The sequence below is a fragment of the Quercus robur genome, chromosome 4 (genome assembly GCF_932294415.1).
Source record: "Quercus robur chromosome 4, dhQueRobu3.1, whole genome shotgun sequence".
NCBI classification, from domain to species: domain Eukaryota; kingdom Viridiplantae; phylum Streptophyta; class Magnoliopsida; order Fagales; family Fagaceae; genus Quercus; species Quercus robur.
In genome coordinates, this window is record NC_065537.1 from 55,957,580 (window position 1) to 55,981,967 (window position 24,388).

The 24,388-nt window shown below is 30.6% G+C and overlaps 2 protein-coding genes across 4 annotated transcripts; one reads left to right on the forward strand and one right to left on the reverse strand.

Annotated features, from left to right (window-relative positions):
* Nucleotides 1-2,814: 2,814 nt before the first annotated feature.
* Nucleotides 2,815-5,663, reverse strand: LOC126723029 (uncharacterized). Of its 3 annotated transcripts, none has more exons than XM_050426243.1 (6): nt 5,367-5,663; nt 5,209-5,268; nt 4,897-5,009; nt 4,126-4,194; nt 3,274-3,325; nt 2,815-3,160 (listed from the first exon to the last, which is right to left on the reverse strand). In XM_050426243.1, the coding sequence occupies exons 1-6, from the start codon at nt 5,661-5,663 to the stop codon at nt 3,023-3,025; spliced, it is 729 nt and encodes a 242-aa protein (XP_050282200.1). In that variant the 3' UTR covers nt 2,815-3,022. The 3 variants fall into 3 exon arrangements, with proteins under 3 accessions (XP_050282200.1, XP_050282199.1, XP_050282201.1); XM_050426242.1 differs by having other exon boundaries at nt 4,126-4,227; XM_050426244.1 differs by lacking the exon at nt 4,126-4,194.
* A 9,935-nt stretch (nt 5,664-15,598) lies between these two features.
* LOC126723028 (oleoyl-acyl carrier protein thioesterase, chloroplastic-like) lies at nt 15,599-22,341 on the forward strand. Its single transcript, XM_050426241.1, has 3 exons — nt 15,599-15,881; nt 17,216-17,277; nt 20,807-22,341. The coding sequence occupies exon 3, from the start codon at nt 20,914-20,916 to the stop codon at nt 22,015-22,017; it is 1,104 nt and encodes a 367-aa protein (XP_050282198.1). The 5' UTR covers nt 15,599-15,881; nt 17,216-17,277; nt 20,807-20,913; the 3' UTR covers nt 22,018-22,341.
* Nucleotides 22,342-24,388: the final 2,047 nt, after the last annotated feature.

Sequence of the window (24,388 nt, forward strand, 5' to 3'; positions counted from 1 at the left end):
CACCTTAAACTCAACAGTTCTCGTCGTCTCTTATTCATGAAATGTGATAGGATTCTATATGATAGACAATCATGTACAGTCATTTGCGAACACACCTTTGATAGGATTTCTGAATTCGATATTCCGTTCACTTGGCCCAAACTTGTGGGATCCTGCAATGGTCTACTTTGTTTTTCTGCTAAAGACGGGGTATATTTGTTGAACCCCAGCATTGGAAAATTTAAGGCGGTTTCTCTCTTATCCTCAAGCTCATCAGCTGGCTTTTCTTTTGTTGAAACTGGATTTTGTTATCATTCTGAAACCAATGACTACAAAATTGTTAAGATTTCTTATTACTTAGGAGGGACTCCGCCACAGGCAGAGATTTACTCAATAAATTCGGGTTCATGGAAAAGGCTTCATCCCCCGTTCGCACCCGATGTTCTCCTCTTCAATATCCATACTGATTTGTTCCTCGCTCCATTTGTTAGTGGAGCTTTACATTGGATGGTCTATGTACGTAAAGGAATAAGGGAACCAGCGAGGCCTTTTATTTTGACATTTGATGTTAATGAAGAGAAGTTCGGAATGATGGAAACGCCTTTTGCTGTCATACGCTCTAATTTGTGTCGAGTGTTCAAAGGAAAGCTGGCTTTGACAGAAGAGGAAGGAGACCCTTTATTATTAAATGTGTGGGTGATGAAGGAGTATGGTGTCCATCAATCTTGGACTAAACTTTCTGTTGTTCCTTTCCACAGAGTCATAAGATTCAATGGCTATTCCGACAACGGTTTACTTATAGTTGAAAAAAGTTATGACATCTTCTCTGCCAATGGTGAAGTAGAAATTCTACTTCACCATTGGCAGAGAAGATCCATGAAAAGGAGAAATTCTACTGTAGAATGGATGAATCTTAAGCGTATCTCGATTGACATCGAGACTCTACATGAAAAGGATGTTGGTGGTAATGGTATCGAAGATTTTCGAAGTGGGACTAATTTCATTGAGAGCCTTGTTTTACTTGATAGAGCAGATATGGTACCTGTACGGCTGTAACAGAGAAACTGTGACGCTTTTATTAGTAAACGGTGGTTTCTAGATAAGAAGTCATGGTATATTGGTATGGTAGAAATAAAAACTATTGTTATTTTGTTTCCTTTCGTTATAGTGGGCATTATTGTTTTGCTAGAAAGGCTTATTTGTGTAACTTTAATGCCTACGGCTATATTTTAAAAGAGTTTTTGATATATGTTTTTGAATTTTGTTGGAAACATAAACATGCTTGGGAAACATATTCTTCTTATTCTTCTTCGCTTGTATTAGGTATTAATCATTTTTGTTGTTACATATTTGATTTAGTTGGTAACGTGGTTTGCTAAAGGTTGAAGTCCTTAGTTGTTGCCGAGTCTTAGTGGTTGGTTTGTTTCAAATTATATTATTTGGTTCCACAATATTAGAGATAAGGAGCTGGGTTTAATTGCTGCATGAATTTTCAATACCATAGTCTCTGTTCTTCCTTTTGCATTCAAAATAAGTGACGGTAATCCATTGTACACACCTGCTTGTTACAAAGAATTAGATTAGAACTCCCTAGCATTAAACCAGAAAGAGAAATGGAAAGAAGCTCACAATGGGAGAACATTCAAAAAAGATGTGCTAAGTGGTGGTTTCCACAGTATCTAAATCAATGTTAGCGATGAAAGCTAATTAATTTTGGGTTGCATTGGGCAAGGAACTTTTGGTTCAAAAGGTCCCTGCTTAGGCAAGCGAGAAAATTCGAATTTTTCATTTTCTTTCATGTATTCACTTCACTTGGCCCATTATAATACAATTGAAAAAGAGAATTTGTGAAAAAAATGGTGAATTTTCTGTGTATAGACTTGTTGGATCCTGAAATTCTACATGGGAAGTATCTTGGTATTCTAGGTTTTCCAACTATGCCAGCTACTTTTGTGGAGGATTGTGTTAATTGATGGAGAAAATATGCTTTTGAATAAGAAGTGGCATAATTGGTGGAATTATAGGATTTTGCAATGCAAGCAATGATTGAGGAATGTTTAATGCTTGACCTTGAGGTGGGAGTCCAGTGGTCAAGCATTTCGTCTGCCTCACCTTAGAACTTAGGTTCAAGTCGTGCTATAAAATTAATACCAAGGTGGCAGGGCTATCTAGCATGAGGGTTTAACTTGTTACAGTGAAAAGTGACTTACTCCAAGGATTCCACCCTTTTCATGCAATAAATAAATAAATAACTCATTTTCTTTTGCAACAAGCATGAAAGTAATGGTTTGATGTAGTAGGGTAAAATTATTGTTGATTTATTTCATCCTTGGTGCTTGTGTTGTTGTTTGTATAGTATTGGTATTCTTTTGTTTAAAAAATGAATGAAAAATGTCATAAGCCAATAATCTTGTAACTTAACTAGCACTTCTTAGTTATTTTGAGCCCAAATCATATGCCATGAGCCTTCTAGCTCAACTTGTGCTTTTCTAGTGATATGGTTGAATTAGAACCTCCTTTTGATCACGGAAGTTATTGCATTTTTTTAACACGTCAATCATCAATAATTTGTTCAATATGACCTCAATTATGACCATGTTAAAAATATATCATAATCATTGAAGACGTACACTAGTACGTTAAAGATAAGTAGCTGTTTCTTTATTTGTCGGTTTTTCCTTGGTTTATTTACTCACTTCCTGCAATTAACTTATTTTCAAAGAAATCTTTTCTGACAGCAGTGCAATACATTTGTAATCGTTTGGTTTGTAAAAGTTTTATGGTATAAAACAACTTATAAAGATTACAACTTTGGGTGCATAACGTAGAATCAAATGAGAAAAAGAAGCCAATGGTACACTCATCATATATGGGTACTTTGTGAAAATATTACCAATTGAAAAACACTGCCAGTTTCTGCTGGTTTGATTTTTTACAATTATATTTTCTACTACTTTCTACTACTCTATGCTACTTGTGTTACAAAGGAGAGCATAATGTAATTGAATGAATCTGAATCAGACTGAGTACCAAAAGAAAATTGTCAACCCTCAAATTCTTCAGGAAAGAAATCAATGTCTCTAGGTGGACCTGTCTTAAGTCTTTCTTGTAAATCCAAATTCTTGGGCAGTACAAGTTCAGTTTCCTGGCCAGCCAAGGAAAAATATCTCTCCAGTACCATCTGCAGCCACAAAAGGTAGAAAAGGAATGGGGGCAAAATAACACACTTCGTTAAGTAGAAAAGAGTAGATGATTAAAAACTGAAAGGAACCAAATATAAATTTTGTTCCATACCATGGCAGCATATGCATCAGTTTTGCTTTGCCGAGTAGACCTGCTGAGGCCCCTGAAAATCAGTTATATCACAGATATACAGTATTCATTAGTACAGGCATTTTCACCATCTTTTTCAATGATATAATTATAACCTATGCCATAGGCATTGAGTATTATGCCTTCAAAATTAGACAATGATCCAAATAACTAGGCATATCAACCAATATAATTAAAGCAAGACATTGTATCTTGCATCAGGTGTAAAGCACAGAACCAAGAAAATAAGCATATTGAATTTGGAAACAGCTGCAACAATGCCAATCTTTTATATATATATATATCAAACTTCCCTTTCTTCTAAATATATTGCTTCAAATCAAACGAAACATAGCAAATCCTAAAAACATCAAGGATAATTACTACTTTTATACAATGTATTTCACCAAATAGCTCATGATGCAGGTTTAACAAGGAATTATATGGTATTTGGGGTCTAGAGAAATGAATTCATCCATTGTGTTCCATATAGCTTATGAAAAAGGATTCATAATGTTATAAAACTTAAAACAATTCAACAGTTTTTCACGAAGTATGACCTTGTATATTCATTTCAGTGAATGTGGTTATGCCTCTACATCACACTCACAAATGCCATGAAGAACATAATAAACCAATAGCTGTACAACTCCAAAAACAAAAAAAGAAAAGAAGAAAGATAAATGATAAGGCTATTTAACAACTCTAGCTTCTTGGCAAAGTCATGCTAATATAACCAAAGCAGAAGAATCAAATAAAAGAGCAACCACAATTGCCTATAACTGGTATCCAATCCGAAAAGCATGAAAAAAGGAAAAAGAGAGAAAATATTACATGCAAATCATGCGATCTGTCGCTTCTGTTGTTGTCCCATGTTCATCTTGCAGGTATACTCTCCAACCCCTGAATATTAAATTTGGGATCACCAATCCACATCTAAAGTTCAAAACTCTAGTGAAGTAGTAATTGAAAAATGAAAGAAAGAAAAACTAAAGAGTTTTGAAGTGGAAGAAAAAATTCAGAAAATTGACAACCTGTTCTTGTATTCACAGGGATAATACTATTCTTTTACATTACAAGTCCTTAAATACTATTACAACAGGTGAGGGGCTCTAATCTATAACAAGACATTCAAAGAATCAACAGATAAATATCAGATAACATAATAAGATACAGAGAATCTTTTGGTGGTACATTATCTTCGGGATTCTTCTTGCCATTCAGTGTTTTTGATTCCTTGTCAACAATATGTGGGTCATCCTTAATAAAAACATCCCTAAGAAAGTAATTAGTACACAAACTACACCTATTTATCCAGAAAAAAAGAAATTTGCACAAGTATTAGTAATTAGAAGAAATAAACCAAGGCAGATAGAGAGTTGATAAATCATTCAGAAATCTAGTTTCCGATGCAAGAGACATCAGTCAATTACCAACTAAGGCAGAATACACTGAATCATAGATCCATCTATACAGATTTTGACCTGGCCATGATCATTATCATCGTTACTCTCACATGGATTTTATTACATTATTAAACAACATAAACATTACACTACCTCAGTGTATTTATATTTATGTATGTATGTATGTATGTATGTATACCTCTCGGCAGCTCGAGCAGCAAATCTTCCGGCAACACTACGAACTTTGTTTGACTGAGGTGTCTCTTTTCCATCACTTGATTTAGGAAGCCCAATTATAAATTCATCAGCTTCCTACATTTTTCCCCCCTCAAACCATAAATAAAAATATAAACACATACATATTATCTAGGAAACACGGACACGGACACGGGAAAGAGTACGGTATGACATGACAACACGAGCAATTTTAAAAAAATTATAACACAACACGAGAACGTCACTAATACGGCACTCTAAATGAAGTGTCTATTTAGTAGCAGATTAATAGTACCTCCTGTTGTGCAATCTGAAGAAGCTGAAGCTCAAGTTTTTGTCCTCGTAATTCCAGAACCTAAGATTCAAAAATATTGTCCATTTCTTAGTTTCATTATCCTTAACAAAAAAAAAAAAAAAAAAAAAAGATATCTGAAGAGAAAGAGAAAACATTACAGTTAGAGGACGTATTGAGAAGCCTTTGCTGAGTGCGAGGCCAGTGCGGGACATTCCCAAATCTACCCCTAGACTGAACCCACCTCTCCAATTGGGGTCTCTTTTCCGGCGGAGGGCATTAGGGGGAAGTTGCTGTAGAGAAATCTCCCTTAGCGTGGGAGTATAATTACGGGTTTTGGTAGAGGATAGTGGCAGAGAAGCAGCGGTATTTACGGGTTTATGAGTGGTTGAATTTGGAGAGAGAAAGTGTGGTTGTAAAGGTCCTACTCCTACTCCTAATTGCTGCTGCCAACCCATCTCCGCGCTGTGTAGAGTCTGTAGTGTGTTATCTGAGCGACTGATGTGAGAGAGAGAGAGAGAGAGAGAGAGAGAGAAAGAGGGAGATTACGAAGATGCCAAACGCATCGTTTGGATTTTTTTTTTTTTTTTTTTTTTTGATTGAAGCATAGTTTGGATTTTTTTGGGTGAGAATAGTAAGACTACGTTTGACAGACAGACTGTAATAGATACTGTAATGTAATAGTTATTTTTATGATTTAGTTATGCAGTTGTTTGGTTATGTTTTTATCTATATATATATATATATATATATAACCGAAACCTCTAGAACTATCACAATTTTCCACGTCACCACTATTTTCTTTTTCTTTTTATTTGCCACGTCATTTTTATTTTTTTGCTCCAATTCCAATTAGAACACGTCTTTTTTTCTCTCTTTTCGTAACCCTTCTTTGCCAAAACCCACACTTCATCATTGACTCAAATAAAAGCTACCTCCATAAACCCTAAACCTTTAACAACCCTAAACGTTGTAGCAAGCATCTCCCTTTGCCTCCGAGAAAGCTGGTATGCCTTCCAGAGGCTTTATTCTTTCTGGCTACAATCTCTCCAAGTATATAATCCACTATTTACATATATTTTTAATGTTTGCAATAGAGACTAAGGTACCAGCACAAGCAAAGATACAGTCGTAAAGAAAAGTGAGGCTATGAAAGACATTGCAATAGAGAAGGGAACACAAGTAAAGGACACTATTGTAAGCACAACTAAGACAACTACAGATTACACAACATCGACCACAAAGAAAGCAAAGTTGCTCAACGTTTATCCATATTGGGTTTTCAATTGTACATCTAATCTTCCTTAGGAGCGGAGTATCCAAGTCATGTAGCTACAAAGCTTATAGTCAAGCTGCTAAGGATTCTATTGTAGCGACAAGAGAGAGTGAAAAAGAATAAACAACTAGGAAGAAAGAAGAAGCTGAGAGAGAATTGGAGGCTAGAAGATCAGCCGAAAAAAAGGTATATGTGTACCAAAATTATATCTTTACTATTGCATAGACCTTTAATTATATGACTTTTTGAACATGAAATTCTACATGTTTACATTCACAGCTTCACAACACTAAATTGATGTTTGTAAAAGTAGATCACTAATTTAAAGTTGCCACAAGACAGTATACATTTGTTTAGAATTGCCAAAGACTAAGATAGTATTAACTGTATAGATGCATAATATGGATTATGAAAACATGTAGCATGGTAAGAGGAGTTTTGGCAATAATTTAGATTGAATTTAGTAGTAGTAGCCAAAATTAGGCTACAGTTAATTACTGAAGCATTCATTGGTTTGCTGTAGTTCAACCTTCAATAGTGTACAAATAAACATTCTCTTTCTTGTGTTCGTGACTAATCTTATTTTCTACTCTACATTTATTCTTCAAACATATTTATTCCTTTGTTATATTTTGCTCCATGGGTGTTTATTGTAAAATATAGGTTAATGCACTTTTTTATTTAGTTAAAATTTTGTATTTTGTTATTGTGATTTTCATGTTTTGATACTTTTGTTGTAAGTGAATGGACAAGTGCTTGCATTGCGAGTGTCCTAGCCAACGTATTCAAATAATTTTTATTTCTTTGGTTACATCTTTCATAGTTTATGAATTATTATTTTTTTAATAATTTGAATTAAGCTCTTCTTAATTGGAGGCTTGGAGTGACTAAACTTATTGGGAATTTCTATTGAGACCTTGCATTGAAGATAAGAACGTTGGCCTGATCCCTTCGTGACATTCAAGGTTTGGTCTTATCAAAATGAAAATTTTTCTAAGCAAGGTATGCTTTAGTTTCCCCACCTATCAACTAAATTCTAGCTGAATTTAATTAAATCTTTTACTATCTTTGATGTTAGGGTGGGCTGTCAATTAGGGGTTTCATTGTACATTTTTTTTCTTTTTTTACAAACTGATTATTAATGTACCTTCAAGCAAATTAAATATATATCATTATTATTGAATTATACCGTGCATTGCACGGGTTAGCGACTAGTTACATGTAATAATCATTCCATATAAATCCCCATTCCTTAAAATGAGGAATAGACCTTCTTTACTAAAAGTAATGAATCCCTATTCCCTTGCTAAATGTAATACGCTCTACTTAACAAAATTCCCAAAATCCCCCGCTACCCACGTCTTCTCCAAAATTTCTTTCTGCTCGCTCTATTAACAAAAATCTCAAAATCCTCCACTACCCGCATTTTCTCCAAAATTCCTTCTCCTTGCTCTGTTAACAAAATTCCTAAAATCCCTCACTACCTGCATCTTCTCCAAAAAGGCCTAACATAGTTTGGATTTGATACAAAACAAAGGAAAATCTTGTTTAACATTGTGTAAATCTTGCATAGTTTGGATTTGATATAAAACAAAGGAAAATCTTGTTTAACATTGTGTAAATCTTGCATTGTAGTATAGACAGGGGTGTTCACCAAGACTACTCAAGTCGCATCACCACATCTAAATCAACAAAAACCACTATTGTAATCGCACCGCACTTAATAAATAAATTTATTTATTTTATACTAAATTATTAATATTATATGAAGATGAGTAATTTCATACTTAAAAGCTTTTTACACTACTCTTAATCAACCCAAAATAAAGAAAAATTAGTCCAACATTTTAAAAATTGGTCCAAAACAAAAGAAAACCTAGCTTTGGGCTAGGCTAATCTAGCCCAAAATTTTGAAAAATTTCCCAATCCAAAACCCACCAAACCGCACCATGATATATCATATCGAATTGCATAGTGCAGTGCTGTGATAAAAATAGACTAAAACCACACCAAACTGCACCGTGCAATGCGGCGATAAAAGTGAACTAAAACCGCACCAAACCACACTATGAACACCCCAATGTAGACACACAAAATATGAATAATAATATATAAAATAATATATATTACATCTTTGAGTTGGGTCGAGTTCTTCCCTGGAAAATTCGGGTTAGGTTGCAAGTGGTTGGGATTTTTTTTTTTTTTTTGACATCCCAAAAGAAGTGCATAAATTTCAACTCAAATTCAAAATAACATAGTTCAACAAAAATATAATATCCTCAGGATTTATAAAGTTTCAATTTCCAATTATATCCCTTGTAAGTTTTTGTAATTACTCAATTTTCTTTTTAAATTTAAAATATAGGTTGGATATAAAAGGTATTTGACAAATCTAAAATAAAAGGAATATTTATTTGTTATACGAGTTAAATGAGTTGTGTTTTAAATGGGTAATTTCAAATTGACACAAATAAATTGACGTGTCAAATATGTTTATTGCAAATTACGCAGGTTGACCTGTTTATGACATGTTTCTTATCATGTCACTTTTGGGTTGACCCGTTTATGACCCAAACCCGCTAAGGCCCAACCTTAACTGGCAAAAACCTGTATCGGGTTCGTATCCTGTTTGCGAGTTGGGTTGAACATTGAGACCTATAGGGTTTTTTTTTTTTTTTTTTTTACCTATAGTTTAATCCTTTGAACTAAGAAAATAGAAAATTGTTTGGACATATTATTAAGTTCAGAAAGACAATGAGGCAAAATTGAAAGTGAACGGGTATGGAAAGAAGTAGTAGTCATATCATCTATATATATAATAATAGGTAAAGCAGAGAGAAAATCTAATTAAATTTCAAATTGAAATTCAATTAGAGTCTAATTTTGTGCCACATGTCCCATCTAATCTAAATTTTAAAATTTTGTGCCAAGTGAGTTAATTTAGTATAAAAATTGAATTTCAATTAGAGTTTAATTTTGCGCCATGTATCTTATCGAATATAAATTTTTAAATTTTTGTACCAAATTAGTTAATTTAGTTTAGAAAACGAGAAGTCCAATATAATAAACCATAAAAAAACATAATTATATAACTAAAAAAAATTCAAATTTACAAGTCATCTATATATATATTAATAGGTAAAACTTAAAGAAAGTTGAATTAGAATTTGAAATTATAATCCAATTTTGCACATCTAAATTTATGTGGGGATTACACCATAATTACCCACTTAAACATGTGCCATGTGTCTATTTAAGTTTTTTAATCTTTGTGTCAAGTGAGTTAATGAGTGCAAAATACTAAGAATCTAATATTAATTAACTGTAAATTTTTTTTAAAAAAAAAACAATTACATATACTCAATAAAAATCATCACATGTTTCTCAAAAAATAAATAAAATAAAAATCACCACACGTTCTATCTTATTAAAAATTAGAAAAAAAATTATCATAAGTAGTATTAAATTTAGGTAAGAATTTTAATATGTAACTAATTATATTTACCTTAAAAAAATAATTTGACTAATTATCTATATTTTATGATAAAAATTGTGTTTAATTTTAAATGTATCTATATGTATGCATGAATGCATGTGTTATATGATTTTTTTTTTAAAATAATAATTTGACTAATTATTTATATTTTTATAATAAAAATTTTATTTAATTTTAAATGCATCCATGTTTGCATGGAGTTACATGCTAGTTAACTTAAAAATCAATTAAAATAAGGATAACAAGATGCATAATCAACACTAGAAGTTTCCTAGCTATTTATTTTCTACTACTTTTAAAATTTTCATTTTTCAAAATAATTATAACCATTTGTAATATAACTAATTTAGTGAATAAATTAATTAATTCTTAGGATAGTATTATTCAAATAGGAATTTTTACTTTTAAAAGTATAAATTTTTTTTAATTATGTTGCTTGTTGTTTAAGTAATGCTTTCGGTGGTTAGAAGGTTTCATAACAAAACTATTTTATTTTATTTTATTTTTTTCTTGTTAACATATAATTTCATCAAAGGTCAAGTGTATTCATAAGTGTGAAATTACTTTGAGTTGAACTTTGAGAATTTATGATCAAAGAGACACAATATAGTTGGTCAAACATCCATTTTTAATTCTTTTAATATAACATATTTGTTTAGAACGAAGATACACATGAGTAATATTAGTGTATATGGAATTCAAAATATCATACTATTCCATAATTTAAAGACAACAAATTGATCAAATTATCTGCTCAAGTTATTATTCATAATATACAAGTCATATTAGTGTATTGGAAAAAAAAAATCTTGCAGATTGTGATATAGCTTTATTTTAAATCCAATAAAATAAACTAACTTGATCATATTAAAATATTTGACCACAAACAGTAGTATTGCATTTAATGAATGCTTAAGAACTGCATAAAGCTCTATGCATGGTACAAACACAACCATATGACGATCTTCTTTAAAAGACAAATTTAATTGGAAATATGTTAAAATTATATATATATATTTTTTTTTTTTTCTTCATAAAATCCTGTCCATTGCTTACTATTACGACTTATGAGTTTGCAAAACAATTACTATAAAATTAATAAATAACTGAGGAAAAAATCATCTATCCTGTGAGATCATTTGCAATACTTATAATAAACTATAAATTTTTGTAAACATCTGAATTCATGACTAATTTTAAACGATTACGCATCATCCTAAAATTTCTTAAAATTAAATGGATAATTGAAACGATTGATTTAAGTTTAAAATTGATTGGGAAAAATAGTTACACTATATTATAGTACATATTTCTTTCTCAAAAAAATATTATAGTACATATCCCAAAACATAATTTTATTTAAATAGGGAGAAGTTAGACGGTGCTTTTAGATAGAGAGATGTTATAAGTAACTTTCTTTACTAAAGTAATATTTCTTGGTCAGTGCCATGAACTTCTAGAACAATTATTTTTTGAGGGGCAGATAACTAGTAGAAAAGAGTTGCTCTCCAAAAGTCACAATATCTTATTTTTATTGTCATTGTCACGTGTTCCCAGTGCTGGCTTAAGCATATAAGCAATTAATGCAATCGCCTAAGGCCTCAAATGAAAAAAGGCCCCCAAATTTTAACCAATAATTAAAAAAAAAAAATTCTTGGAGAAAACCAACCAATAAATATGTCTTTAACATATACGAGTATTAATTAAAATCCAAAATTTTGTTATTAAAGAATCATCTGGAAAAAACAAAAACAAAAAACTGTTGGATATGCTGAACGGTTCGTTTTCTCTATGGATATTGGGTAGTATAAAAATCATTTAAGTTCCTACATATACCGAACCTGAAAAATCACACACTATCCCTCTTTACAAAGCAAACTGAAAGCAAAAAGCCCAAGATAAATTCAATCTCAAATCTCAATTTTTTTACTGATCGTTGAGAAATTTCTATGCTCTTTCCATTTTAAGAGAAAAAATGGTTTTTTGAAGTCTTCTTTGCAGTCGGCTTTGGACCTTCGAACCTCTTTCTTTGTTGGGCCATAGCCTTCAACATCGAGGTTTGGATATTTAACTCTAAAATATATGTATCTTTCTTTCTTGCTTTAGTTTGCCTTCTTTTATTCTTGGTTGTTAGTGGTAGATAGTCCTCACAGTTGTCAATGGTCCATACATTTTGATAAATAAAAAAAAGGGGTGCATAGGTATTGGGTCCTGGGTTGCATAGGTTTTCCTCCACACTTTTGTAGTTTTATATATACTTCTGCCTTCTTTTTTTTTTTTTTTGAGAGGATTCTTTTGGTTTTGTTTGTATATTAATTCTTAATTTGTTAAAAAATAATAACTAATTTTATCTTTATATATGATAAGATCAAGCTATATTTTTAATTCATAGTAGGTTTAAACAGTAAACAATGATGATAGTTTGAAAAAGTATTGTCTATAATATCTTGAATGTTATTTCAAACATGATATTTATGATATTGATGGCTTATATTTATGAATAACATATTATTTAAGATCAATTATGCCATTATTCTAAAAAAATGTGGATAAGCCAATTATAATTTCAAATGGAAATGTTAGTAGAATTTGATTACAAAAACTTGATTAATACTTTTACATCACAAAAAGTAATACAATTAGGCTTTAAATAAAAAAAATGATATCAATATTTAAATAAAAATGATTTAATTCATATTTGATTAATAAAAAGGCCCATTTAAAATTGTCACCTTAGGCCTCACAATTTATTGAGCTGGCCTTGCGTGTTGCCTAAAAACATTTCTTTGATCAAGTACAAAAACAATAATTACTCAAATCTAAGTTGGAAGATCAAGTGGGTGCACCAAGCCCTATCGATGAAAATTGGTTAAGCTTGGTGAAAACAAAAGATTTTATTGCAAATACGAGCGAGGTATATAGACAATTTTGACAAATACTTATTCTTCCTTTCATCAAAGAAAGTTTGAGCAATGCACAAAAAATTATATATTGACTAATAATAAAAAGATATCGAAAAAGTTTGGGTAGTACTTGATTTTAGTCTAATGGAGTGAAGCGTTGTAAAAAAAGTTAAAAGAGTAACAGGAAAAGACTTTGAGGAAAAAAGCCGAGAATTATGAGAACAATAAAACCATAAAATATTAAGCGCAAAGTGACACCCAAATTGAAAATTATGTGAAGTTATTCCAGGCACTTGTGACTTGTGAGCGCCTAATCTCGGGCCGCCCCCTCAATTTTATCGAGGGTTGACTACCATGAAGAGGGTCGGCATGGTTGTTGTCTACTTATTCTAGACATGGGTGCAACAATACACCACATGACTCATGGACAAAAAAATATATTAATTTTTTAAAAATTTTAAAAAATTCATGCAATTTAGTATAACTACCTGGCGCAACCACGACTTCTAAGCCCAACTTTTATTATATAGTAATAGCATTATGCCTGTGCAATGCACGACTTAATCAAAATTCATATCTAAATAATTTTTTTATTAATTTACTTAAAATACCTTTTTTAAGGGATTGGTTTAAAAAAATTGCAAAGTAATTTTCTAATTATTAACTACTATGCACTTACTTCTAACTACTAAAACCCACAATTGAAATACTAATCCGTATGAGATACCACTTTCAAAGATTAATATCTTAGCTATTATATATTAACGCTGACTTATATATATATATATATATATATAAAAGAGGGGTTTTCTACCTCCCTGCAAAACAAATGGACAATAACAAGAATTAGCTAGACAGGGATAAGACTACACCGCCTCTTTTTACAATATATGTTAAATTCAGATCATTTTTCATGCATATTCACACACTACACGAAGGAATTATAATAAGAATTAGCTAGGTAGAGGTAAGACTACACCATCTCTTTTCTACAATATATGTTAAATTCAGATCATTTTTCATGCATATTCACATGCTACACAAAGGAATTATAATATGAATTAGCTAGACAAGGGTAAGACTACACCACCTCTTTTCTACAATAAATATTAAATTTAGATCATTTTTCATGCATATACACACACATGTAGCATGCAACGCACAAGACTTAAACTTTAAGTTTAGACTTAAACTTTAAATGTTTAAATGTTTAATAATTTAGATTGTTCTTAATTATTGAATTGAGGTTTCACTTAAACACGAATTCAATTATTGTTTTGGATAGTTTTTAATTATTAAATTCAAGGGTCTTCCATTTAAATATATGTGATTGATTGAGCCTTAAATTTCAATGTATTATTGAAAATCATTAGTTGAACACCACTGGCCACGTGTGATCTGTTAAGTCATTTGCCAACTAACCTTATGTGGGGTAACATAAAATGATTATTATGCCTATTCCTCGGTCAAGTAATTTGTTAGCTGCCGTTGAGCTCACTTGTAGTTAAACAAGTTATTGACAACAAAAAATTTTAGTATAACATAATATCACTTGTGATGATATTATTTGATGAAGTTTATTTTGGAAAAAAAAAATGTTGTCAAAGTGAATTTTGATAAGTTTTTGGTTGTTGATAATGTATAACGTTATATCTCTTTCTCTTTTTTTTTTATTTTTTTTTATTTTTATTTTTATTTTATTTTATTTTTTTTAATAAAGGAGAGATATATGCTAAATGGATGCTTTCTAAGAAATTCTTTGAGTTTGTGGAATTGACCTTATTTGATTAATTTATTTTGTTGTACTTCTTGAAATATAATCTGTTGCCCAAGTTACTAAAATTTTGACAAGTGAATGATTTCTAATATCCGTTTGTCACAATTGAGATCTTTTCTTATCAAATCCACTGATTATATTGGTAATATAAATTCTGATCAGTGTATGAAAGAATTTCTTAATTATTCATAGATTGAATATATGTTAGTGACGTGTGCTCTTAGTACTCATTTGCATGTGTATATAGTGTGGTATCTTTTAATTGGGCATGAAAATTGTTGAAAGCATGTATCATAACTTAAGGAAATTTTATAATGAGATAAAGAGTTGTAATGTATGTTAATGACTTGACATGTGATTCTACTATGTTTTGTGATTTTCTCAACTTATCATTTTACATTGTTGTAATAAAAAGATATTCACTATTATAATTTTTGAGGATGAAAATTTTTTAAAGGAGGGAAGGATGTAACACCCCGACCCAACTTTATAACTAAACTATGTGTTTTAATGGTTAATTATTAGTTTAAGCCACTTTCTTTCTATAATTAATAAAAAGGTATTTAACAAATATATTATTTTATAATACCATTGAATAAGAATTGTAAAGATTATAAGTAATTGAATGATTAATTGTATTATGAATTTATACTAAGTATAAGTATGTACAAAACTATATTAAGTGGTTAAGTTATTAGAAATATAGTTGTTGGTATTTAATTAATTATAAAGGTAAGGGTTTATATGCAAAGTTATTTTATAGTTTGGGCCTTTATAGAATATAAGCTTGTGAGGGGGGGGGGGGGTTGGGAAGTAAACTTCAAAAGGTTGTAAGGTGAGCCATCAACTCACTATTCTCCTTTGCAATACATGTGCCCCACCCAAGTCAATCTCTGTTGTCTTTTCTTGGCTGCTCTAGAAACTTCCTTTGGTCCTTCTTGCTTTGCTTCTTTGTTTTCTTCCTTCTTTGTTCTTATTGGCTGCACCTTATCTCTTCTTTGACTTTCTCAAACAACTAGAAGATTTAAGAAGCTCTCTTGAGTCCCCTTTCTCATACCCACGGGTCCAACACCAAAAGAAAGAAAAACTATCAACTCTCCTCTCCCTCTCATACCTACAAGTCCAGCAGCAACAAGAGTTTCTTTCAAATCTTCTCAAGTACTTGTTTCCAACTTGAAGCTAGAGTGATTCTAGCTCTTATCACTCCAAGAATCCGTGTCTAAGGTAAGGGGAAAATCTATTTCTTTTATCTATTTATCCATTTAAACCTAAGTAATGGTTTTATGATTTTGTATATGGGTTGGATTCTAGAGATTGTTTATTAATTCGAATTGAATCATTGTTATGCTTGCATGTGCTCCGAGATACTAAGATAAAATCTGTTTTGGGTAAATATTAAAATGAGTAAAATAACTAAATAAACTTTATGGAATTGCTAATTGAGGTGCTGAATGTGTAGTTGATTCAATAATTGAAGCTTGTTGAGAGTTAGTTCATGAACTTGTTAAGAGTTGCACTCATTGGTTAACCTGTTTGGTCATCATAAATCCTGTATTTTTCTAGGACAACTATGGGTAAAGTATTTATTGGAGATTATTATATGATATGTCTAGTAGGTGTGTATTAAATTTCATATGAAAATGCCATCGTTTGATATTTGTTTGTGAATTTACAAAAAAATGTTGCAAAGCTGTCACTGTGACAGATTTTGTGTTTACGTATGATAAATTATGTATTAAATTTTATATAGTGAATTTGGATGCTAGGGATATTTCTTATGAAATATAAGACAAATATGGTTGTAATGAAAGTGGTCTCACAGCATTTGGATTAATATCAAAATAATGGTTTAATTTCTAATTTGCATGAATTTCTGTCAGGACAGAGTTGAGTATGCTGTATTTTATAATTTTTAGAAAATTATGGTTTTATACTTTGACTCCAAAATTGATGTGGTATTTACTAGACATCCAGAGGAATTTCTCTGTAAAATTGCATGAAGTTTGGATGTGAATTGTTAGCCCATTTGTATTTTATAAGTGAAGTATATGCTGCTAGAATAAAATAGTAAATAGTAAAGGACATGCCTAATTTTGAGGATTTAATTCTAAAGTTAGGTTGAATGATTTGAGCTATAATTTATTATGCTCATCATTTGGTATGTCTGGATCATAGCTAAATTTTGTATACCTTGGTTTAAGGTTTAGTACTTAAAGGAGGGGTTCTAAACTATTCTACTGCTTTTTCATGTTGTCATATGAGTGTATATGGTTATATGACCATGCTTAAAAGGGTTTATGTTTATGCATGCATTATTGCCTTAATCTCAAGAACATTTTGAAATGAAGTTGGCATCTCTGGAGATATGATATAAATATGAGAATGATGGCTTTCTTTAATTTGATACATCATTTGTTGATGTGTGCATAATATGTTTATGGGAACCTCGTTGAGGTGAGATTAGAATTTCCTTAATTATAAAAGATAGGCTTTGAGATAAATGTGTAAGTTTATGATAAGTAATAATTGATAGTAATAAACTTTGATATTTGATTTAGGTGTTACCAGTTCCCAAGTCGAAGCTCCTTCGACTGTAGGCTTTTGGTTCCTCTGCTTTCAGGTAAGGGATAAGTTATATGTGCATTTGGTTAGTCATGAGGTTATTTTAAAAAGTTTTTGATTAGAGATATGGCATATAAGCATTTTTCAAACAAAGATATGTTCGTGAGCTTTCGAAATCTTATGTATATGATTTAAGCATATTGATGCTATTACTAATTTCCATGAACATGATGTTTAAAGAAAATAATGGAAATGCTATTATTGTGAAATGTTATGCAAACTATGAATTTCAGTATGATGTATAAGTATGAAATGTTTTCGGGTTATGTCCTTTGGTAATTTGAACTCGACTAGTAGGGGTTAAATTACTAGCTTTCCATGGAAAATGTTATCTGTTTGGCCATTTAAAGTAGAAGAAATAGGGTTGTCTGTAACTCTAATCTGAGCAAGGCCTTCTCCCCAATGTGTACGGATGGCGGGGAGGAACAAAATCTTGAGGGGATGTGCCATCAGGCCTTCCAAAGAGGACAATATCATGCACACGAGGACACCTAAATGTGATGAGGCCTTCTCTGCATAGACTTATTAGATATGAACTAACCAATATGTTATGAAGAGCTATATTATGTTATTGATCATGAGAGAATGATTTTGTTTAAATGCATTATGAAAAGTTAAAAGCTCTCATGAAAAGAAGTTTTTGAGGAAAAGAAAAGTTGTTCTTTAAAGATAAAAATTTCTGAAATTCTGTTGTGTTTTAAAGATAAAGAATATGATAAAAAGGTTTTAGTGTTCTGTAAAGATAAAACTTCTAATAAAAGTATAAGTTTATATTAAAAAGTTATCAGATATTTGTTCTTTATGAAGCGTTAAGTTTTATGACCATGAAAATTATAATATTTTATAAGAAGAAGTTTATAAAGAAAAGTTTTCTTATTCGGCAAGATGTTTCTAGTTTAAAGACAAAGTTACCAATTATCTGATTTAAGTTAAAATGATTATTTTGTATTGAGAATATTGATTTTAAACAATCAATATTATATTTGGTAACTTTGTAAGAAATGAAAGAAATTAAATCCAAAAGGTTTTGGTAATATTATTTTGATAAGAAAAGGGAGAACAATTATTTTCCTATGAAGAGCGTATAAGTTATTATTATGAAACAGATTATGATTCTGACAGTGATATGGATGATTATAATTATAACTATAATATATATCTATTGCTTGTATTAAGTGTAGGAAATATGGAAAGGTCTGTGAATTCTCCGTCCTGAAAAATGAGATTAGTGCGAAGCACTTCTTGCAGAATTTCACTTTTTTCACCACATGAATACATTGCCTCTGCTAGCAACGTATCCTGAAGGGATATTGTCTCTATCGAGATGCCTTCATGCCATCCGAAATCCTTACATAAGGCTTTCGGGATTGTTTGGGTTGCACCGCTGGTGCCTTACCCTTTCCTTTCACGTCTGCCTGGGGGGTTCTTTTACTCATGGTAGTCTGTAATTGGGTTTTGGGAAAAAGATTATGTCTTGAAATATTATTTTGAGAATAAACATTTTCATGCAAAGCTTCTTTCAAATTCATTTTTTTGTGACGTTTCTTTAAAATGCTTTATAAGAAAAATTGTTTTTAAAATTTAAAGCATATATTAATTTTTAAAAAATTTTAAAAAATTTCTGCAATTTAGTACAGCCACTTGGCGCAACCACGACTTCTAAGCCCAACTTTTATTATATAGTACTAGTATTATGCCAGTGTGATGCACGACTTAATCAAAATTCATATTTAAATAATTTTTTTATTAATTTGCTTAAAATAAATAATAAAAATAAATGAATATTTTACTTCTAAGTTACATAATGAATGCATGTTGTGTGAAACTAAGGTATCATAAAATGCATATGTATATATATATATATATATATATATATATAAAATTGAATGGAAGATGGTAAAGGTACCTAAAATATATATATATATATATATATAATATTATTTTCAATAATACATTGAAATTTAAGGCTCAATTAATCACACATATTTAAATGGAAAACTCTTGAATTTAATAATTAAAAACTATCCAAAACAATAATTGAAATTATGTTTAAGTGAAACCTCAATTCAATAATTAAGAACAATCTAAATTATTAAACATTTAAACATTTAAAGTTTAAGTCTAAACTTAAAGTTTAAGTCTTGTGCGTTGCATGCTACATGTGTGTGTATATGCATGAAAAATGATCTAAATTTAATATTTATTGTAGAAAAGAGGTGGTGTAGTCTTACCCTTGTCTAGCTAATTCATATTATAATTCCTTTGTGTAGCGTGTGAATATGCATGAAAAATGATCTGAATTTAACACATATTGTAGAAAAGAGATGGTGTAGTCTTACCTCTACCTAGTTAATTTTTATTATAATTCCTTCGTGTAGTGTGTGAATATGTATGAAAAATGATCTAAATTTAACATATATTGTAGAAAAGAGGCGGTGTAATCTTATCACTGTTTAGGCAATTCTTGTTATAGTCCATTTGTTTAACTACTATGCTCTAACTTCTAACTATTAAAACCCACAATTGAAATACTAATCCGTATGAGATACCACTTTCAAAGATTAATATCTTAGCTATTATATATTAATGCTGACTTATATATAATTAGAAAATTACTTTGCAATTTTTTTAAACCAATCCCTTAAAAAGGTTTATAAGAGTTTAAATCATGTTAATAAATTATCTCTTTATTCAATTTTTTTTTTTAAATCATGTTAAAAAAAGTTACTAATAAAATTATTATTAGTAAACATTTCTTAGCCTTATCTATTTAGCTCTGTTGCCAAATTTATATAAACTCTTTTATTTTATTTTATTTCTTTTTTTTTTCCGAAGAATATAACACAACCAAAAACCTATAAACAATAATATACATTCAATATAAAGAACATAATCAAAATTATTCATAATTTAAAATTAAGAAATTAACACAAATTATAAATTACGATATAAGTTTAGTAAAACAACAAAGAATAAACCTGTTTGTTTTTTCTATCACATTGAGAGCGTGTTTTTTATTTTTTTATCACACGTAGTAATATAATTTAAATAAAAAAAAGGATTAGATGAAGAGTTTGAATTGTAATCAAATTAAAATTTTTTATCAACTTATAAATTATAATAATAAAAGGATTAAATGAAGAGTTTGGATTGTAATCAAGTTAATATTTTTATCAATTTAGAAATTATAGGAGAAGAAGATAAGTACAAAAAAATTATATTAATTTTTTTAAAATTCTAAAAAAATTTGCAGCCACTTGGCACAACTACGGCTTCTATGCTCAACTTTTATTATATAGTATATGATATGATATAGATATAAATATAGATATAGATGATATCTACTATTAATTTACTTTGCTTTCTGTCTCACAAAAACACAAACATTTTTTTTTCTTCCATTTTTTGCTAAATAAAAACACAAACATTTTGTGTGTACACGAAAAGAGAGAGAGAAATATATATATATATTTTTTATAAGATAGAAATTATACTCTAATCTAATCTAAGTGTATATATATGTGAAGCTCCATCCTAGAGACTTGAATTCCGGTCCTTACTCTAGCCACCCCACAAGCACTTATATTTAAGGAGTGACTATCGCACCAAGAGTGTGCGGTGGTGAGAGAAAAATATGTTAAAGGTCCCGTGCAATATGTTGAATGACCAAATCCAAGCGATAACCCAATGTGGGTTTATGGGCCGCGGGTCCATTTTGACATGTGGGCACCAGAGAAATGCCGTCGTCTTAGGCTTTGGTTCTGGTTTTGGTTCTTTGAACAAAGGTCCAATTATGGCTGTGGTGTCGAACCGAATTGTTGGATCTGGGACAGGGTCAGGATCAGGGACTCTGGCGGATCGGTTGACAGAAGATGGGTTGTCGTATAAGGAGAGATTCGTAGTGAGATGCTATGAAGTTGGGATTAACAAAACTGCCACTATTGAAACCGTTGCTAATCTCTTGCAGGAGGTTGGATGCAACCATGCACAGAGTTTAGGATTTTCAACAGATGGCTTTGCAACCACCCCCACCATGAGGAAATTACATCTCATATGGGTTACTGCTCGCATGCACATTGAAATCTACAAATACCCAGCTTGGAATGATGTGGTTGAAATTGAAACTTGGTTCCAAGGGGAGGGAAGAATTGGAGCCAGACGAGATTGGATACTGAAGGACTATGCTACTGATCAAGTTATTGGAAGAGCAACAAGCAAGTGGGTGATGATGAACCAAGACACCAGACGACTTCAGAAAGTTAGCGATGATGTACGGGATGATTATTTAGTTTATTGTCCCCGAGAACCCAGATTAGCAATTCCTGAGGAGAACAGCAATAGTTTGAGAAGAATACCAAAACTGGAAGATCCTGCCGAGAATTTCAAGCGGGGACTTGTGCCCAGAAGAGCTGATCTGGACATGAACCAACATGTTAATAATGTCACTAACATTGGATGGGTTATGGAGAGCTTGCCTCAAGAAGTCATTGATAGCCATGAGCTGCAAGCTATTACTTTAGATTACAGACGGGAGTGCCATCACAATGACGTAGTTGATTCACTTACCAGTGTGGATGCCAAAGCAGTTTCTAAGATTGAAGGAACTAATTATGGGTCTACAGCTGCAACAGAAAACAAAGAAGATTTACGTCAGTTTCTACATTTATTGAGAGTATCAGGTGATGGGCTTGAAATCAATCGAGGACGCACTGAGTGGAGAAAGAAACATGCAAGATGATACATAGTTTAGTTGACTTTACTTTTCTATTGCTTTTAATTTCAATCTCTCTTCTAATGTATTAATTTTTACTTTTCAGCTCAATGGATTTGCTCCAAAATTATCTTTAGGGAGAGAGATAGAGTATCTTATGCATCCATTGCACACAACAGTGGAAAATTGTGGAATCTCATCTACTGTAAGACATTAGTTGCCTGCAATGGATACACAAGATACTACCTCCTTTGTATCATGCATACATATTGCTTTGAGAGACTCCATGAATCATTTGATGTATTTTATTTTTAGTTTTTCTTTGATATTTATAAATTCACTTTTCTCATCTTTTTTTTTTTTTTTTTTTTTTTTTTTTTTTTTTTTTTAAATTTCTCTCCTGCAGATTCTATTATCTTTAGAAAATTATTACAATACCTGTTTTTGGTACCGAGTGCATTAGAGATCGAGTTCAGTTATTTAGAATCTTTCACATGATGCTACAATAGAGAACACAATGTCTAAGAGGTCAACTCTTCATTGTAAAATGTAGTGGCAACTCTAGAAATTGTTTTTAGGCTAGTAACTAAAAAAATTTAATTATATAAAATTTAACAAAGAGATAAATTGAATTTATCAATATCACAAAAATAAAAATACACACACACAAATACATGAAGTACTACAATTTATTTCTACTAATAAAGAGAAAAAGATAATGGATTGATAAGTGATAAAGTGAGAATTGAGAATTGTTGAGAAAAGAGTAATAAAGTGCGAGGAGAAGAGAAAGAAAAATGAGTGATACTTGCGACAACTACGAGTTGAGTTGCTAAAAAAGGCAAAATTATTGCCTCTGCAAAGCCAAAAAGAGTAAAATTGTCGATACTACCAAGAACTCATGACCATAATATTTTTCTTAATTCCAGTTTTCAAGGAATGATTTTTTGAATGATTTGAATGAATGAGTTAAAAATTTGAATGATTTTTTTTTTCCTTTATAAATAGACTTTTTGATAAATAATTGATTCACTTATTGTTTTTTGGTCCTTTTTTTTTATAATTATTTTTGTTGTTATTTGGGAAAATTTTTATTGTTGTTATTTAAAAGCTTTTTTATTTTATTTGAGGGGCCAAAATTATTTTTAGAATAATACTATGTCTACATTTTTAAAACAAATGTTATGCAATAATTTGTTATTAGTGAGTTAAAAAAATGATGTCAATATATATTGGGCTCAGATTAGATTTGCTCAGATTAGATTTAGTAGCTGCTAATTACATAAGATTTAATATGAAAATTTTGTGAACATAGTATTCATATTTTTTTTGAACCCAAATTCTTGTGATTCAAATTAAAGAAGATTATTTGTTGTTACTTATTTGCTGCTCCTAACAATGTTTATCTATTACACATTCTTAATAACTTTTGGGACTTTTTTAAAATTTCACCAGACATAAATCTATGTTTGTATGAATACACTACCAAAAAAAAAAAAAAAAAAAAAACTGGGTTTAGGCGGTGTTTGTAAAATGTCACAAAAAACCAAAAAAATGTCATTGTAGACACAAATGATTTATATGTCTTTGAAAACATCGCCATATATAAGTCTTTAATGGTGTTCAAAAATCTTTAGTGAACTAAATAATATTACATTTTTGTATTTTATGTAGGAAAATACATTTAGCAACATTCCTAAAATGCTGCAAATAATCAATCCTATAGCAACGTTTTAATGTAAAATCTTGATTATGTGGACAGTACTTGAATTTTTTTTAATGTAATATCTTGATTATGTGGTAAAATGTAGGGCGGCGGCACTTGTTGTTTACTTAAAAACAAAATTTCCAATATATATATATATATATATATAAAATATTTTTCTATTAGTTTATTTTACTCTTAAAATATTTTTGCACACTCTAATCACAGATCAGCCTAAAACCAAACAACGATTAGATACTTAGTGTATTATTTATGTAAGTAATTCAAGAAAAAAAATAGTAAAGTTAGTGATTATTCAAGTACTTGATTAGTTAAGTAGACACTTAGTGTAATATTTATGCATCAATGAGTAATAGCAATGAGTTGTGTTAGGACATATGTGATTCATTTGTTAGGAACTATGTCACTACTTTATGTAATTGGCTAATCTTTTGACAAAATGCACTTTACTTGTATTTGGGTAGATCTAGGATGTTTTTAATACTTTAAGAAACTTTGTTTCAAGATCAAGTGTTAAAGCCATGCGAGTTTGTCCAAGAAACAAGTTGAAGAAGTGTCTGTTATTAAAGCTCGACAGCTAGCATCTATCGAGTTTAAGAAGTTGTTCCAGTCCCGTGGCTCGACAGCTGCTTGACAGATGCTATCCGTCGAGGTTTAAGAAACTTAGATTTT

Bases quoted from the DNA above. Each gene is read 5' to 3' on its own strand.
- LOC126723028 (XM_050426241.1), top strand. From the start codon at position 20,914: ATGTTAAAGGTCCCGTGCAATATGTTGAATGACCAAATCCAAGCGATA.
- LOC126723029 (XM_050426242.1), bottom strand. From the start codon at position 5,663: ATGGGTTGGCAGCAGCAATTAGGAGTAGGAGTAGGACCTTTACAACCA. The intron at 5,269-5,366 runs GTAATGTTTTCT...TTTGAATCTTAG, and splicing joins TCTCAATACGTCCTCTAACT to GTTCTGGAATTACGAGGACA. The intron at 4,228-4,896 runs GTATACATACAT...TTTGAACTTTAG, and splicing joins GCTGCTCGAGCTGCCGAGAG to ATGTGGATTGGTGATCCCAA.